This window comes from Chlamydotis macqueenii, chromosome 24 (genome assembly GCF_036417535.1).
Source record: "Chlamydotis macqueenii isolate bChlMac1 chromosome 24, bChlMac1.mat, whole genome shotgun sequence".
Classification (NCBI taxonomy): Eukaryota; Metazoa; Chordata; class Aves; order Otidiformes; family Otididae; genus Chlamydotis; species Chlamydotis macqueenii.
The window spans coordinates 6,252,076-6,269,208 of NC_141579.1; the positions used below are offsets into that span (position 1 = coordinate 6,252,076).

The 17,133-nt window shown below is 53.7% G+C and overlaps 3 protein-coding genes across 4 annotated transcripts; 2 read left to right on the top strand and 1 right to left on the bottom strand.

The window, feature by feature from the left end:
• The first annotated feature begins 355 nt into the window (after nt 1-355).
• Nucleotides 356-3,716, top strand: LOC104485277 (T-cell surface glycoprotein CD3 gamma chain). The gene is made up of 5 exons (XM_086766113.1): nt 356-718; nt 1,758-1,970; nt 2,441-2,572; nt 2,982-3,025; nt 3,400-3,716. Exons 1-5 carry the CDS (start codon nt 646-648, stop codon nt 3,460-3,462), a joined length of 525 nt encoding a protein of 174 aa, XP_086622239.1. The 5' UTR covers nt 356-645; the 3' UTR covers nt 3,463-3,716.
• A 2,476-nt stretch (nt 3,717-6,192) lies between these two features.
• Nucleotides 6,193-10,555, bottom strand: CD3E (CD3 epsilon subunit of T-cell receptor complex). 2 transcript variants are annotated; one of them, XM_086766111.1, is made up of 8 exons: nt 10,466-10,555; nt 10,272-10,381; nt 8,852-8,872; nt 8,540-8,560; nt 7,844-8,044; nt 7,175-7,327; nt 6,769-6,815; nt 6,193-6,446 (listed from the first exon to the last, which is right to left on the bottom strand). In XM_086766111.1, the coding sequence occupies exons 2-8, from the start codon at nt 10,318-10,320 to the stop codon at nt 6,390-6,392; spliced, it is 549 nt and encodes a 182-aa protein (XP_086622237.1). In that variant the 5' UTR covers nt 10,321-10,381; nt 10,466-10,555; the 3' UTR covers nt 6,193-6,389. The 2 variants fall into 2 exon arrangements, with proteins under 2 accessions (XP_086622237.1, XP_086622238.1); XM_086766112.1 differs by having other exon boundaries at nt 10,499-10,537.
• Nucleotides 10,556-11,329: 774 nt separating this feature from the next.
• Nucleotides 11,330-17,050, top strand: LOC104485276 (myelin protein zero-like protein 2). Its single transcript, XM_010127569.2, has 6 exons — nt 11,330-11,629; nt 13,745-13,911; nt 14,152-14,362; nt 14,598-14,742; nt 15,188-15,260; nt 15,827-17,050. Exons 1-5 carry the CDS (start codon nt 11,575-11,577, stop codon nt 15,246-15,248), a joined length of 639 nt encoding a protein of 212 aa, XP_010125871.1. The 5' UTR covers nt 11,330-11,574; the 3' UTR covers nt 15,249-15,260; nt 15,827-17,050.
• Nucleotides 17,051-17,133: the final 83 nt, after the last annotated feature.

The following is a 17,133-nucleotide window of genomic DNA, read 5'->3' on the forward strand; positions in this document are numbered from 1 at the left end:
GCCGCCGCGCTGCACCACGGGACGGCGCCGGCCCGGATGTCGCTACGGCGGCTGGCCTGGGACAGAATTGCTCGGGGGCGTTCCCTGTGCCTGCGGGGGGGCCGTGGCTGCTGGGGGGGTCCTGTGCTGCTGGGGTCGGTGGCTGCTGCTGGGGGACATGTGGCTTCTGGGGGACTACAGCTGCTAGGGGGCCATGGCTGCTGGGGCTCCATGGCTGCAGGTGGGCCTGTGGCTGCTGGGGGCTTCGCGGCCTTTTTGGGGCTCTGTGGCTGCTGGGGGCTGCCTGGCTTTTAGGGGGCTCCGTGGCTGCTGGGGGCCCGTGGCTGTCAGGGGTTCATGGCTACTGGGGGCTCCCTGGCTGCTGGAAGGGTTCCACGGCGGCTGAGGTGGCCGTGGCTGCTGGGGGCCCAGCCACCTCAGGCCCAGCTGCCCTCCGCTGCCTTTCCGCAGCACGGTGGCCGGTGCTGGGGCGCGGAGGCAGGCCCAGGGCGCCTCAGACATCCCCCAGCTGCCGGGGGAGGGAGGCTCCAGCCCCCAGCATCCGGTACCTGACAAAGATCTTGAGGCGGCTGGCGCGTCGGGGCGAGGAGCTCGTTCCACGTCCTGTCCTTTGAGTGGAGGAAAGAGCCGCCGCCGCGTTGGGCGATGTGGAGGGGACGGGCCCTGGGTGCCTGGGTGCTCCTGGCCAGCCTGGCCGTGGCCAGCCGCGGGGTCCGAGGTAAGTCCCTGGCGTCAGCCTGCTCCCGAGGGACCCTGCGCCGGTGGCGAGGCTGGCGCTCGTCCCGCACGCTGCAGCGGGGCAGCGGCGGTGCCCGTTGAGCGCTCGCCACGCTCTCTGGACGCTGCCACCCATGTTGCTTGCGCCGCGGCATCGCTGGGTGGGTGGCTGGGGAGCAGGCCCCCGCAGCTTGCTGGGGTTTTCCATTGTGGCACCTTGACGTGAGGTTCGCGAATGTCGCTGGGGAAGAGGGAGCAGTGCAACGGTTCACGAGGATGGGATCACTCTGACGGCTCAGCCTGCCCTGGGCCGTTGCTGTGACAGCCTGCAGCTGCATGCGTTACTCTGTGGCTGGCTGTGACGCCTTGCGATGGCAGAGCACGCAGAGCTGGCCTTGGCGGTACTGTGGCGTTAGACCAAAGTAGCCACATGTGAATACGCAAGCAGGAGAGGCTGTGTTCTGTACTCTGCTCCAGCGCTCAGCAAATAAGATGGAATTTACTCTCCACTTGCAGACCCATGCCTTTGGGCCAAGGAAGCAGCTCTGTGCAGTTTCTTTTCACTGAAAAGAGTTTTTTACCATTGGGTAAAAACTCCGATGGGTTTTTGCCTCCCCGTTTGGGCTCAGCTCCTGTCTCTGCTGGTGCAAACGTTTCGCCTTCTGTTGAAATGTCTCTCACTGCAGTTGCACTTCAGTACCGATGCGATCTGTGTTGCGGGATGAGGGGCACACGCGTACAGGCTGAGTGGAGTCTGGGTAGATGCCCGGTTCTAGTCGGTTTTCCCTCTAAGGGAATTTGGATCTCTACCCAGAGCCGCGTTAGTGTGGCCGCCGCTTGAACACTGGGCTACTTTTCTGCTGGGTGGTCTGCTTTTTCCAGAGTTGCTTGTTTGCAGTGTCTCTTCCGCTGCTCAGGGGCCAGCCTAACGCGATGCTCTCTGCAGTAGTCATCTCCCTGAGTGAGATCTCTGAGCTACTGCACCACCGTGAGGTTTGGGAGCTTGGCTGTGAAGCTCTTGGCTCTCCTTTTCTTTACAGGACAGAAAGTAACGGTGAAAGAATTCAGCGGGAAGGTGTTCCTGCACTGTGAAACAAGCAGTCAGAGTCAAGTCACGTGGCTGAAAGATGGGAATGTGATAGGAAACACAACGCAGCTGGACTTGGGTGCAGCCTACGATGATCCTAGAGGCGTCTACAGGTGTGAAATAGGCGGCACAAAGACAAGCCCTCCTCTCCAGGTGTACTATCGAAGTAAGTGTTGCAAACCCGGTTTCTAGAGCCAGAACTGCGTGGAGTTTTCACCAAGCAAATATTTGAGGGAACTACTGATTTCCCAGAGTTTGAGGGTGGTTCCACCAGTCTGTGGAAGTCCTGCCCAGCTGCTGTGCTAGGTTGCTCTTGGGAACAGCCAAGCTGCACATTCCCGTGCGTGCGGCGTCCCCCTGAGAGCTCTGCAGCCTCATTTAGCACCGTAACCTGGCACTCGTGCTGCCTCGTTGCTAGCCGCTGGCTGGCCCTGCTGTGGCCTGCCCTGAGTGCTCGGGACGTGGCAGCGTGCACCGCTGCCTTGGGTCACTCAGCAAGCCAGCCTTAATCCCTGGTCTCTCGCCGTGGGACCGGAGCCTGCCTGGGCCGGCTGAGCTGGCTGAGCGGCGGCGACTGAGGGGCAGGGTCTTGCACATGGCCCTGCTTTCAGTGTTTGTGTCCTTCTGGGCTTCCAGTGTGCCAGAACTGCATCCAAGTGGACGCTCCCACCATCTCGGGGATCGTGATCGCGGACGTTGTGGCCACTGTCGTCCTGGCGGTTGCTGTGTACTGCATCACTGGCCAGGACAAGGGACGCATGTCACGAGGTGAGGGGAGAGCCCCGCTGGCGGGCGGGGAGGGGAAGTGCCTGGGCATCTCTGGGAGCTGCGTGGTACCTGGGGACTTTCCATCGCTGCCCACAGAGCCCAGTCGCTGCGGGCAGCATGCAGCGTGTGTAGGGTAGAGATCCACGTGAGCACGCCCCGCACCCTCCCTGCCCCTAGCTCGGCTTCCCAGGAGAAGCCGTTGAAGCACAAGATTCACCGAAACATCATCCCAGGGACAGGAGCTGGTGGCACAGGAGCATCCAGGGCCTTGCAGGGACTTTACACCAAGCCTCCCAGAGGAAGTAAAAGCACAGGGCTGAAAGCAGATGGCTGCTTGGGTTTGTTTGCAACTGTTCACCATGCTGCCCGTGACTCCCCTGATCCTTGACCGCTTTCTTTCTTCATTTAGCTTCTGACAGGCAGAACCTGATTGCCAACGAGCAGCTCTACCAGGTGAGCGGGGACACCCGCGTGTGGGGGGGCAGCTCCAGCGCCTCTGCGTGGTGTGGGGCTATGTGGTGGGACCGGCGTGGCTGCGACAGCACAGCTGCCGGGGGGTGCCCGGTGCCGCGAGGCACTGAGCTGGGTTGGAGGTCGCTTTCAGCTGGGGCATTCGCAGCCACCTCCCCCTGAGCGACCCAAAGGATGGGGCAAACTCAGCTACCCCCGTCTCTCTTACTTCCTGGGGTAGTTAAGCTCTGTTTGCGGGGAGGGCAAGTTTACCAAAAGCTTGGCAAAGGGAGGGCTGGGCCAGCCGCCCCTGTACCGTCCCTCCCAGGGCTGGCCGGATGCAGTTGTAGCTCGTCTCGCCTTCTCTTTCCTCCTAGCCCCTTGGCGAGCGGGACGATGGACAGTACAGCCGGCTGGCGCCTGCCAAGGCCCGCAAGTGAAGTGGGAAGATGCTGGCACCTGTGACCCCTTCGCACCGGGAGCGGTATTACAGCGACGCACTGCCGGTGCCCAGGAGCGCCGGTACCCTGCCCCGGCACTGCTTTCGTAAGCTCGCTGCTGGCAGAAGGCACTGTGGATTTTTGCCTAGAGAGCCCTGCGGCTCCTGCCAGGATGGGCTGTTCGTAGCGCTCTGCTCTTGCCATGACGTCTTGCGCCTCTGTATCCCTCTCATTAAAGATGAGCCTGTCCCGTAGCCGCCCGGCTCCGTCGGTTGTGTTGAGGCCTGGGGAGCCGCGCAGTCGCTGGGGAAGGTGAGCGCTGGGTGCCATCTGCCTGGATCCCTGCCTGTCCCGGGGGGACGCTGCTCTGCCAGTGCAGGCAGGCACCCGCGGCCCTGCCGCCTCGCTGTACCGGGATCTAAACAACATCCGAGGCCATTGCTGGAGCTGAGGATGGGCAACCTTGTGGAGGGAGAGGGTTGCTGTCCCTGGCAGCAGCACCGGCTGGGTCCCCACACCAACCCAGCTCCTCCTGGCAAGGTCCCCGCTTCCCAGCTCCGAGCAGAAACGGTGGAGGTGATACCAGGCAGGATCAGCTGGCAGTTAGAAACCTCAGAAGTCGCGTCGCCGTCTGTGTGCCAGTTGCACACACCTGTAGGTTGTGTTTTCCTGCTTTTCTAAGAATCTGGGCAGCAGGCTGTAGAGAGCACCTGGCTGTGAATTGCCGTGTGACTCAGAGGTATAAAGCAAGCACCAGAAGTGTTAACACTCAATAAAAATCTGTGAGGTGTTTGACACACAAAGGACGTACGGGCTGTGCAAAGCTGTGGGTGCGCCCCGTGTGCCCTTACAGGAACTGGTGTGTGATCAGCCTTGTGGACAGCGAACAAGAACAGGGCCTGTTTTCCTATGGTGTCAGCTCTTTACGTGACATTTTGCTCTTCAGAGAAGCGGAATAATGTCTCAGTGGTTTTTCCGCTCCAACCTGCTCTGGTGAAGGCTGAGCCCGGTACAGCCATTGCAGGTAGGATATGCCAATACCCGCCTCTGGTCTGCAAAGCCGTTTGGGTAAGACCTTTACAAAAGTGACCAGCAGACTGCCTAGTTCAGAGCGATCTCAGAGCAACAAGCAAAGGTGGCTGCCCGCGTTCAAAGAGCAGGTGAAACCTGGAGCTGCACGGACAAGAGGCACAGCAACATCTACAACTGGTCCATTTGAGAGAGGCAGCTCGGCACCTCGCTCTTGGGAGGACAAGGAAACAGTGCTACGGTGCAGCTGAGCAGGGACAGGGAGGTGTGAGATGCTGTCACTGGGTGGGTGCTGATCCCACTGAGATAAGGAAAGCGTGGGATGGCGCTGGCTGGGGCAAATGCCAGGCGCACGTGCTGCCCCAGAAATGGTGGCAGAAGCACCAGGGTATAGCTTGAAGCAAAATTTAGGCCTTGTACACCCAGAGCGGTGCGAGCTTCTCACATCCCATTTGTGGCAAGGGGCTGAGGAAGCGTCCCTGGTGCAGCGATGTTTTGCAGAAGCTGGGGCCATGGCCCAGAATGGTTTTAGAGTGGCTGGGGGCGAGCACTCTCTGTATCTTGCAATCTCCCTCCTAGACGTTTGGCGCCTTGTATGGTAAACCCAGCTGTGCTGCCTCTCAAACCACATCCTGCAGCCTAAGCACAGCAATCTGAAGCATGAAACTTGCTGGGTGTTATCTCCCCATGCTGAAGCGCAAGGGTTAAACCACCCCCAGCCCCCATCGCTGCTGCTGTTTTCTTTCTTTCTGCGGAGCTGTTGCTCTGCAGAGCGACAGAAACGTGGCTGCGCAGCCAGTGTTAGATCAGAAAGGTTCCCAGGCACCACAGCGTCTCTTGGGCCTTTCTCCTTCCACTACCACGTGCCCCGTTGCTGCCGCTTTGGAAACCGCAGCTTTTAAAATCAGGCCGATTTAAAATCTGTGTGTTGAGTGCGTGGGACCTCAGCTATTTCATTGGCCCCCAGAGGGCGGCCCCAGAATCACTCCCCCGCTCCTCTTGCAGGGGAGTGCTGCCCTGCTCGCTGTCCCCCTCTCCTAGGCACGGCAGTGCATCTCTGTACGTGCAGTTGTCCCCCCCGGTCCTGTCAGAGACTGCCCCTCAGCCCCTCGGCTGCTGCAAGGGGAGTCAGCCCAGACCCGCAGAGACTCAGACTGCTCCTGGCCTGGGAACTCCCCGTAACAAATCCTGGTTTTCTTTAACAGAGACAAAACCACAGGGGACATCTTTGATGTGACCCTAGGAAGGTGTTCTGCTGAAACAGAAAGGTGGTGGATGCAAGTGGTGCTCAGCCCCGCTCCTTTCCGACAGAGGAGGCGCTGGGGGATGGACAGGTCAGTCTGCATGTCCTTCTCTTTTTCTTAAAGGAAAACTTACTTTTGACTGAAATATTTTCATTCAAAGCGGTGGCTTTTCTATGGAAATGTACCATTTTGTTTTTAATGTACTGACTGCCTCTGTTCCTTTGTTGCAATCCTGGGCACCAAAATTAGGATAGGCTGTGAACGTGAGAGCAGGACACGTCAGACACCAGTCGCTCTCAGAAGGACCCACTCTTTGCCCACTCGCCCCCCAGGGAGGCACAGGGAGCAAGTGGAGGCACTCAGGGCGGAAATTAAACGGGAGGAAAAACCAGAGCATGCAACTGGAGCAGAGAGAGAGAGAGAGAGAAGTGAGGGCAAAGGAGCCAGGAACCACGAGTGAGGCTGCAGCCCTTTAATTAGGACAAACCAAAGGGAGACATGGGGTGGGACAGCGGGTGACAGCAGGGTGCCTGGGCTGTGTAGCCACCTGGCTCACCCCAAAACACCTGGGTCTCAGCAGAGAGCCGGTATGGAGCTGGGCAGAAGCGCTTCACCCCTCTGCCGCTGTTTTCCAACCTGCCATCCGTGGGAATTTCAGAAGCCCCTGGGTTCCAGGCCTGCGTACACTTCCCGCTGGCCTTTCCGGATGGGCTGTGGGAACAGCAGAGATGTTAGCTCCAGAATCATCACTAGCACACTCTCAAACAATGCCAGAGCCGTGGTCCGCACAGTACAAGGAGAAAACCACAACAGAGAGAGCAGGGGTAGTGGTGCTCTGCCCCCGACTGCCTGTGTCAGCACCGGGAGAAGGGGCTCCGCCCTCACCGCCTTTTTCTTCCACTCCCAGGAAAGACTGGAGGTGGACTGGATGCTTTTCACAGGAGCAAAAAAAGATAAACGCCTCGGATTCCCAGCTCTGGCTATCCCTCCCCAGCCAGCAAAGAGAGGTGGAAAAAATGCAGGTTCTCCGTACCTCGTAGTCTGGGTTTGGAACCGGGGGAGGACGCTGCATCTTCTGACCTGCAACAGAGGCACAGAGAGGTCGTCTTTGGTGATGATTCATGCAGCGCAGCACGAGGGACTTTCTCAGAGATGATCCCAAGGTAACGCATACTATGGTCAACTTCACGGCTTTGTTATGAACCTGGAGCCCACATGGTTTCCTATGGGCAGGAAGCCTTTGCCACGACACGGCATCCGCACCCACCCCATACAAGAAGGCAGCCCGGAGCGAGAGATGTGGCGAGCGGGAGCGTTGTTTGGCGACGTCTTGGAAGTTTGGGGGGAACAGAGGAGGCTCCGTCGCTCAGCAGGGCCAAGTGCCTAATTTAGTGCGAGCGGACATCGTGGGGCACAGAGAGGCCTGAAATGGCTCTTACCTCGTGGCCGACCGCCAGCGCCAGCGCTCGCTCTCCCCTTCCTGCCTTTGCTGAAGTAGTAGACCAGAATCAGCACCCCGAAGGTGATGAGAAGATCCGCAGTGATGATCCCTGTCACGGCCAAGACATCCAGCTCCTCGCAGTTCTCGCACACTGCCAGGAGGAGAGACGAAGGAGCTCAGAGACGGGCACCCTTCCCTCATCTGCTTAGGGCTAGCAGAAAAGACACCGGTCCAGGTGGGAAGGAGAAAAGAGCAAATGGAAAGGAAGGGAGGCAGCCCAGATCACTCTGTCTGCCCCGCCATTTTGGTCTGCAAACAGACACAAACCGCCGGCTGGCGTGTCCAGCCTCCCACGCTACCCTCTGCATGGCCTGAGCTGGAGGGTGCAGAACATTTCCTAGATCATTGCCCCCCCGCCTCTGCTGGACTCCTAAGTGCTGAATGCAGAGCCGCTGCCCAAATTTCAAATGGCTCAGAGGCTTAAATCACTCTGTCAGGGTGGGAGTAAACTCCTTGCGGTTGAGGTGTCACAGAAACCAGGCTGTGTGCTCCAGATGGGAGTTGCCACTCTGCAAGGTAAGAAATGCCCTTGGCCTTTGGGACAGATGTTACTCTTGCCTTGTAGCATGGCAGAAGCTGTACGATAAAAGGTCACTTTTTCACTCACCTCTGGCATTCAGGTACATTTCGTAGGTCTTATCATCTGACGCACAACTCACACTGGTAGGAGAGCTGTTGTGATTCTTTATAACATGCTTCTGCTCTGAACCGTGGGTTTGTTTTGTCTCGCTTAACGTCCAGGTTATGGTGCCTTCAGGCAAGGGACATGTGAGTGTCACCGTGGTTCCGGAAATCTCCACCAGGATTTCTTTATTGGAAGGTGGAACAATGAGAAGGGAAACCAACATTACGGATGGCTTGATCCCACCACGACACTTTGTGCTGCAAAATCTTTGGGTTTATGGCGTAATGGAAATTCCCTGCGTATGCGTCTTCTGCGTGCATGTTTTTCTTTAGGTTTTTCTTTGCAACGCTAAACGCTATCAAAATACCACCGCAGAGCGTTCAGCTTTATGTCCGAGAGCTTGGCCACCTGCCATTCTTTGTTCTGTTTCTCCATGCACTTGCTGGTCTCGCAAATGGCCAACCCTGCCTGGAGACCACTGACAGTAATTAGCAGCAGCTCGTTATAGCCGATTTTTCTGATCGGTGATGACAGTATCCACTAACAAACAGGAAATTTTTTTCCTCCTAAAACATGGCTTGACCTCAAATATTTCTACCTGCCTTTTAGTCCTCACCTGTGAGGCATCTGCACTCTTTATATTGTGCTAATTATTAAGAATGCTGGTAAGACACTTACCCTTATCTGCTTCTGTATCGTCTGCAAAGGAGAGAAAAACAAGCGTTAACAAACCAGCCCGCTGTCACCGTACTGCTTGTTGCCGCTGGGAAATGCCCAGCCCTGCCTGGGGAGCACTAGCAATACCTAGGGACAATTCACGACAGCCAGGTTTTCAAATCAGTCAGATCAGTCAGAATTAACGAACAGGGAATTTTTCCTATCCTACGGTATTTGCAAAATTCAAGTACTTCTATTTGACTTTTAGTCCTCACTTGTGAGGCACAGTTTTATCGTACGAAATAGTTGAGAATGCCGGTAACATACACTTACCGGACTGAGCTGCGGTGCCAGCTACAAAAGAAAGAATGAGAAGAAGCGTTAAGTAACGTAGCTACTGATCATGCACCCTTCCTACTTCAAGGATATCCTTTCTGCGCTCGGCTGCTTGAAAGGGACGGTTACCCTGCTGCGTTTGTGCTAAGGGCGTGAGAAGCACTCCGCTAGCTGAGACAGGATGTTGTTTTGAAACGAAGTCTTTTCCTCTGGAAGCCATTTTTAACACAAGCTAACGCAGAATGGAAAGGTGAACCATTTTCCGACCCAGTTTAGAAAAAGCTGTACACGCAACAATTCTGCTTTATTATCGTGAACCAAAGACTGCTGGAAAATCATGCCTGCTTTCTGCAGCAAGAACCGCTGTCCTCTGCAAGAGAGTGCTCGCTGGAGGAGTGGACCCTGACGCTCGATTTAACGCTGTAAAGCAGTTTATCTTTGTGATTTTTCTCTCTCGGTAGGAAACAAGTCGCTCCATTGACGTCTCTGAAGACGGAGTATTATAGAAACAGTTTTTAGGAGGCCTGAATCAGACTTGCAATTTGCTTTTAGAACATTTGTCGATAGAAAGGAACTCAAGGAAATACAGGAATGACCTGTATTCATTTGTTCAGCACTGTCTCATCCCAGGTAATGCCTGCTTTACAACAGGAGTTACTTGTAACAAACCTGGACTTGGCTGAGGTGAAGGTGATCAATGCTTTTCTCTTTCTAGAAGATGAATTCAAGTTTGAAAAAAAGAATAAGCCACTGCTAAACCAAATGCTTTCAATCTTCTCAAAGAACAGCCGTTGGTATTTGCACCACGTTGCCAAAGTGGCTGTAGTCTTACTGCAGTATCTTTTAATTATCTTTCCAACTTATCTCTCATAGTTAGCAGCTTCTTTACAGCCTTTACAGATACTCTGCATTTCATCCTAAATCAGCCTTCTAAGTGCTGGCCACTTCAAACTGGTAACGCGGACATTGCTGCCGCTCCCAGGGTATCACAGTGAATCTGAACTGAGGTTATTGAGCCACGATCACAGTTTAAGAAAGGAGCATGAATAAAGCGTAAAAATAAAACGAAAAGCACAGACTCTTACAGTTCACCTTGCTGCAGAAAGCAGTGCACTAAGCTCCAGCCCTGCTGCGTGAAGTTTGGGGACCAGGCGTCGTAGTAAATCCGCTAGTAAGCAAAGATTCCCTACAGACCCGAGGTGCTTTTCTCTGGCCTGAGAGGGCTGGATCCCGTTTCTTGTCCCCGCGCACTGAGGGGAGCGCTCACTCTTCAGAGCAGCAGCTCCGTAGGCACGGCATGCGCCCGTTGCAGGAGATGCAGCTGCAGATATTTGCCAAATGAGTCGCACGCCCTCACACTTTCTCCCCGGGGCAGCCACCCTCCTGGTCCCCGTGGCTGCCGGCCGGCTGTACTCACCCCCACACAGCAGCAGTCCCAGGAGAGGCAAGGACTGCTCCAGCCTCATCCTTCCGTTCCTCCGTCTCCTGCTCTCCTCTACCGCATCAGATTGGCATCACTGAGGCGGGCTGCGAGGGAAGAAAGAACACGTTGGCTTTTCGAGGTCTCGCTTTCAAGAAAGAGGCCCAAGATTTTTTCCCAGAATCACGTACAGCAGCGAACTGAGCAGTGCTGGGGAGACTCACTGTTTCCAGTGAAACCTGCAGGCAGCCAAGAAAGACGCGGCACATGTATGGTAAAATGAGCCCGTGTCAGGAAGTGCGGAGGCTCAAAACGTCTTCACGAAACGTCATTGACAGCAAGGGGTGGCTGCTCTGCCCCAGCCCCGTTCCAGTCTCGGGAGACCTGCTCTAACTGCCCTAGGAGCAGCGGGAGGGAGAAACCAGCCCCGCTTGGATTTGCCGTCAGGACCAAAACCTTTCAAAGCCAGTGTTTCTCTGGTTCAAAATGCTGCAAGCAACTGAACGTAGTGAGGGAATAAACCAGAAAGGCTACGAGAAGCCTCAGCGCCTGGAGACACTGTACGGCCAGCAGAAAGGAGCCCATAAGCACCAGGCTGTAAAACCTGGGGTTCAGTCTTGTGCTGCTTGTTAAGCACAGTGGGGTTCCTCACCTCCACTGGAACTGTCTTCTCACTTTTCCAAGAACTTTACAAGCACCAGCTAACGCCGTCTCCCAGTTCTTCCCGGGGAAGGCTGCAACCAAGTAACACCATAGGGATCACTCTCTTTTACTGTAGGTATCTGCCTTTCAGTAGGAGGTTCCCATCCTCTGGATGCCCCAGATTGTCTGCTTTGGGTTGGTTTTTTTCTGATTTTTTGCAGGTTTTTGCCAAACAAATGGCCCTCATTCCTTCAGGCTAGCTCTAAACACCTTCAGGCAAATTTTCTTCTAGGAGCAAAATTACCTCCCATGAGAGGGGAGTGGTTTCAGGTGGAAGCTGGGAGGAGGGATGATTGCAACACAAAAGAGCAAAGGAATATGGGAGGCAGAAGAAATTAATCTTACCTTGAAAATCTCTGTTTTACACGCAGCGGTGAGCTGTGCTGGTCGCACCTTGCCTTCCCGTGCCGGGGCGGGGAGCGCGCCCTGACTCAAGCCGGACGGAGCGCTCACATCGCCTTGCGGGCCAAGCTGAGAGAGAGGAATCTGCCCTGCTGTGCTGGGAGGGCTTTGAGAAGCTCATCCAGTTATCGAGAACGTGGAGCGAACTGCTCTTTCCGGTGCTGCTCCACCTGTGTTGTTCGGACTCGTCTTCCCGATGCGTGGCCCCAGCTGGCTGGGTGCTGTGCTCTTCCTTGGGGTGCAGCTCCGAGGTAAGGAAAGCCGGTGCTGTCTGGCCTCTGTTGCCATCTTGACTTTCCTCTTCTGATCCCTTAATTATCACCCTCTCCAAGGCAGCGTCTCCACAGGAGTCTCAGATACTCGTTGCATACGATTGCCGCGATTCTTTCGGTCCTGGGTTCACTGCAAGCGAGACGAAGTGATTGAGTTTCTTGGACAAACAGGTTTAGGTGTGTTCAAGCGGAAGGAGAACACTGATCTTATTCTCAGCTCTGGTTACACATCTTTTCCTCTCCTGCCGGGAATCTGGACTTTACTCCTGGGTGTTTTTTTCACTATCTTTGTTACCAGACAATCAGAGATTGTTAAGCAGCGCTGGGCTGAGATCCTTTGCACAGCAAGGATTCCAGACAGAGGACAATAAACTTGCCTGAGCTTTCAGGGGTTTGTGCAAATATAGGCAGAACCTAAGGCCACCGCGTCCTCCTTTCCCAAATGCATCAGCACACGGATACACTCGGTAATCTCTCTTGAAAAAGGTATTTTACGTGTATTTCCCACAGTTCTTCTTTTGCAGGAGTTTAAAATTAAAAGATCTGACACTGAATCTTGGGATGAGAAACATAATCTCTGCCAATGAGGCTTTCCAAACGTGAACGCCTTCAATGTTTTGGCATTTCAAATATTTTCTCCTCTGTGAAAAAAAAAAAATTATTTGGCAAAGTCGTCTTTGGTTATAAATTATTTTCAAAGACAGGAAATGTATTGATCATCTTTATTATGAAGCCACGTGTTACAACCCCAGCTAAGCTCTTTTTGCTGGGATCACCCTGGGGTGAGTTAACTCATCTTCCCAAAGTGACAGGAAATTATAAATATTTTCTTTTTCTGCTGGGTTATTTTAACCACTGAGGAAAAGGAAAGTAATGGGAGCACATGATCAGGAACAGGGAGGACTGTCCTGTTCAGCAGCAGGAAGATTTTTAGCTCACCAACTCACTAATTCGGGGAGCTAAAGTGGACAGGCAAGCAACACAGCGATCGTGGGGAAAAAAGCAAGGACTTTGTGGCACCAGGGTTTTGGGAGCACCAACCGGCAGCGTGATTGACCCCTGTCCGGAAGGGCAGGGCAAGGCAGAGGACAGCCAGGGCCTGGCTGTGAGAGCTAGCTTCACCAGCAACCCTTTCCTTCTCCTGTTTTTAATTTCCCTTCTCTCGGTGTCTTGATGCTCTCTCTCTTGCTGATTGTCTCTCTCTCAGGGTAGCATCCAGGTGGCGATGCTAATTTATTTTTAACGTGGCAGCTGTGGTGGTTTGGTTAACAGAGGATGTTTCTTTGACAAACAAACGCTTACAGATTTTTGTGGATTTCCTCAGCCTGGCTGTATGTGGCTGTTACCCTTCTAACAGGCGCTGCTCACACCAGGAGGAGCAGTTTTCTCCATGGTGGGCTTGACGCTCGGGCTGACAACGCGAAGTGTACTCAGGGAAGTTCCAGCGTGGGAAATGGAAATTGTCTCTTGGCACTCGGCAGTCCTTCCTGAAAGGGCAGGACTGCTTTTCTGACGAAACCTGCCTGGGGGGTTGAGTGCAGCAGAGTGTAATCACTTGTGGAAATGTGACCAGGACAAGCTCATGAAAAGTTATACGGCATCTTCAGCGCTAGTCAGGAGCAAGAGTGTATGTAAGGAGGGGTGGCATTTACAACAGCATGGCACCTCCTCGATGTCAGGTTTGTTCATGCCTGAAGAGAGACATTTCCTCCCAAAACAAAGGGGGCAAGTCCTTCTCAGCGCTCCTCTCAATCAGTTACCAGATCTGTCGGTGTTGAACTGTGCACCCACAGAACTACAAGGAAAGCGCTGTACTGGCAGGTCAGATGAATGCCAGCTCCCTCGAAGCCAGCGCTGTGCAGCTCACGTATCAACGGACAAAATCCATGGAGCGCAGGGGATCTCTTGGATTCTGCGTGCGCAGGATCGCTCCCCTCAGTAACTGTATCTGTGTGCTTGAGACTGACGGGTTAAACATTGACAGGGACAGACAAGGCAGGCTCCTGCGCAGACTAAATGAGATAAGGAAAGGTGATGAGCTTACTCCTAGACAGTAGTTTTCTTTATCTCCGACACTTCCTGTTTTCCCTGCAGCACTGTGGCCTGCGGCAGCCGTGGAAGTTCACACTTCCAGGGAGGTGGATGCCCTGAACGGCACTAACCTGCGGTTAAAATGCACCTTTTCCAGCAGCATCCCTATCAGCCAGCTCCTGTCAGTGACCTGGAACTTCCAGCCCGAGGACCTGAGCTCTCACGAGCAGGTGAGCGAGACCTTTACACTCCATTTCGTGGATGCACGCTTGCCCAGACAACCCAGTCCCAAGGCCCAGCGCTGGAGCAAAGGAACTCTTTTGAAATGGCCTCAGGGAGTGACTGGGCCAACACAGCCCTCCTCAGCCTAGGCCGTGTGCCGCAGCCAGCGCCGTTCGGCTTTCACGTGCTGCTTCCATCGCAGAGACCGCACAGCGTGCAGGAGCGACAGCTTTCTCTCTCTCTTGTAGGTGTTTTATTACCTGAAGGAGCCCTACAAGCCGACTGCTGGACGGTTTAAAGAGCGAGTCACCTGGGATGGGAATATTGAGCGCAACGACGCTTCCATCGTTCTCTGGAATTTGCAGCCCACTGACAACGGGACGTTCACCTGCCAGGTGAAGAACCCACCGGATTTCGTTGGCACAATTGGTGAAGTGCGGCTCAGAGTTGTGCAGAAAGGTGAGAGGCCAAGAACCCCACCAGAGGCCATGTGAATTTAGCCAGTGCGACACATTGGCAGGTCTTCCTCCACATTTGGGAAAAGGTGTGGAAGAAAAGGGGTTATAAAAAGAAAGCATGAGGGTAGTTAACGGATACAAGGGAAAAAGGTTCTATTTGTGGGTACAGGTTCCCAGCCTCGTATGGAGAGCCCGCTGTGTGTCCCTCGCTCACTTATCTGTTTCTCTCCGTGCAGTGCGTTTATCAGAAATCCACTTCCTGGCGGTGGCCATTGGGTCCGCTTGTGTTCTGATGATCGTTGTGGTGACGGTGGTGGTGATCTGCCGATACCGTCGGAAGAAGGCGCAAGAGAAGAGGTCTGAGGCGGCAGACGCTGAACTGTAAGGACAGAGGAGAGAGAGGAAGGCTTTTGAGAAAGCTTGTCGCACGTATCTTTGTAGCTGTGCTGAATCACTGGCTTGGACCCTACATTAAGTGCCTGCAGTGCAAAACTGCCAGCACAATTAGCAGTAATGGGCTGCTTGCTTGCGGTCAGAACAGAGCTCCAAACAAGCTTTGGAGTCCTCATTTCGCTCTTGCCCTTCACAGTGGTTCCTCACTGAGAAGGATCCAGCTGTTGTGGTGGCAGCTGGCAGAGGACCACTCCGTTCCACGAACCTGACACTGCGGTCACCACGCTTGTAGTGTGCTTGTTATCTTACCGTGTAACTTAGATGTTATGTATGCTACATGCAACTCAGAACGTGACTCTGCTGCTCAGGATATCTGACACTGATTTGGGCTTTTCTTCTTTTTTTCCTCCTTTTTTTTTTTTTTTAATAACAGTAAAGAAAAGGAGAATCTGAAGAGTAGAGAAGAAAAGGAAGCTAGTCCGTTAGAAGACTAGAGGTCTGTGATGGTATGTACAATGCAGGTATCCATTCAAACATTCCCTAATTAACATCTCAGTGTTCCTGCAGACTTTCTAAGACAGTTTTACTTAGGTATTTTACTTCTATTCACAGCCAATGGGCCACGGTAGCCGTAAGTAGAAACAACTGAGACCACAGTCACACTTTGCTGTTGAGGAGCCGTTGGAGAGAGCCTGACAACAGAGCAGGCAGTGGAGGCAGAACTGCCTCTTAACTGGAGAAGAGATTTCTCCACCCTAGCTCGGAGGATCATTTGAGGGAAAGCCGTTGTTGCTGCTTTCCATGACGTGCTTGCTTTGTGGATAATGAGGAACGAATTCATGTCCTTTCACCAGTTTTGAGTCTGCTTTTTGATTAATTTAATCTTTATTACTGTAAAATTGGTACAGGAAGACTGAAACTCTTTCCAGATTTGCTGGTTTTGCTGAAACATTTCAGCAGAATTTTTACGCACTCCATTTCTGAGGTCAGCAGTTGCCTCTACTGGTTTTGTTTTCAACAATAACCCTGAGTAATGCATCTGTTTTGTTTTTCTTATAATCTTTCTCCTTAGGTACTTCTAAAGCAGATGGTGAAAGCTTGTAATTGTGGATGTTAGAACAAAGCTGAATCACAGACGCCTCATGCTGCGAGCGTGGTGTCTCTGCTCAACCTGAACTTCTCGCAAGAGAATGCTATTAACGTGGGTTGTAAATGTCCTCCATTGAAACCAACTAAGGGGAGCTTCCCCTGCCAACAAGGAACTCGCCTTGACCTTCACACCTGCAGAACGGGAAGGCGGCTGCTCTGAGACGAAAAAATGCCAAAAGACTTGAAGAAAATGCCAAGATAGCTGACTGAACAGTACCTTTCAGAGTACCTGAGCAAATGCACTCTCGCACCTTACAAATCACACGGTGCACTCGTGTTGCCCTATTTTCCCCCCTCAGAACCCTCTTTGACATCGCAAAAAGGAAGACTGACTACGTGAAAGACCAGAGGCGCAGTCAGTTGCTGCACCGTACTTTAAATCTCTTTGCTGCTTTAAATGGGAAGTGTTACAGTTTGGGAATGTATGCTGCTTCTTATTAGGGGTAAGGTTTACCGGTGGGTGTGTTTTTCATCTCCATCTCTTGCAGCTTCAGTAGGCTTTGTAACTGTGGCAGCTGAGGACGCTGCCTTCCGCTGCGCGGTGCCTGGCCATGCATTTTGGCAGCTCCCCTCTTTTCCCACTCCCTCTCTTGCCAGAACATCCCAACGCTGACCTCCTTTCCCCTCAGTTCTCCAACCCTGCTACCGACTTCTGCGGGAGCACACTTTTGGGAGGGGGGACGCTTCTTTGCCCCGCTCAGCACCGTTGAGTGCCCCAAAACTTGGGCTGGCAGCGGCTGCTGCGGTTCAAGCTCGGAGACGGCCCTGAGAAAGGTGGAGCACTGTCCCGGCAGGCACCATCCATGGCTGCTGGCACAACATCATGCTTCCAACGACGCCGGCAGCAATATCCCATATTTTCTGGGTGCCGTTTATTGCCCAGGCACCCTCCAGCCCGTCTCACCCCGCGTTTGACGGACCCTGTCCTGCCATAGACTTGATATCGCTATGGCAGTGAAGCCCCGCGTTGCCGAAACCGCAGAACTGTTATGGTATTTAACCAGCCCCAAATCAAAACACCGGCCCACTTGTTTGAAGAGTATCTTTATGAGTTTATAGCTCCGCTTATAATGTGCTGGCCACGTTATCTGTCTGTATGTTTTCGTTTCTGATCACATGTGCCATAAATAAACGCGACTTGTGGAGAGCAGCGGCGGTGGTACAGAAGCGCTGTGACGCGGGAGACGCGCCCTCGGCACCTCAAACGAGGGTTTTTTCTCCCCTAAAAAG

Excerpts from the sequence above, each read along its gene's own strand:
- CD3E (XM_086766111.1), bottom strand. The coding sequence starts at position 10,320 with ATGAGGCTGGAGCAGTCCTTGCCTCTCCTGGGACTGCTGCTGTGTGGG. Across the intron at positions 8,045-8,539 it reads CGATACAGAAGCAGATAAGG|AAATCCTGGTGGAGATTTCC; the intron begins GTAAGTGTCTTA and ends CTTCCAATAAAG. Across the intron at positions 6,447-6,768 it reads TTCCAAACCCAGACTACGAG|CCCATCCGGAAAGGCCAGCG; the intron begins GTACGGAGAACC and ends CTGTTCCCACAG.
- LOC104485277 (XM_086766113.1), top strand. The coding sequence starts at position 646 with ATGTGGAGGGGACGGGCCCTGGGTGCCTGGGTGCTCCTGGCCAGCCTG. Across the intron at positions 719-1,757 it reads GGCCAGCCGCGGGGTCCGAG|GACAGAAAGTAACGGTGAAA; the intron begins GTAAGTCCCTGG and ends TTTTCTTTACAG. Across the intron at positions 2,573-2,981 it reads CAAGGGACGCATGTCACGAG|CTTCTGACAGGCAGAACCTG; the intron begins GTGAGGGGAGAG and ends TTCTTCATTTAG.
- LOC104485276 (XM_010127569.2), top strand. The coding sequence starts at position 11,575 with ATGCGTGGCCCCAGCTGGCTGGGTGCTGTGCTCTTCCTTGGGGTGCAG. Across the intron at positions 13,912-14,151 it reads ACCTGAGCTCTCACGAGCAG|GTGTTTTATTACCTGAAGGA; the intron begins GTGAGCGAGACC and ends TCTCTCTTGTAG. Across the intron at positions 14,743-15,187 it reads GAGGCGGCAGACGCTGAACT|TAAAGAAAAGGAGAATCTGA; the intron begins GTAAGGACAGAG and ends TTTTAATAACAG.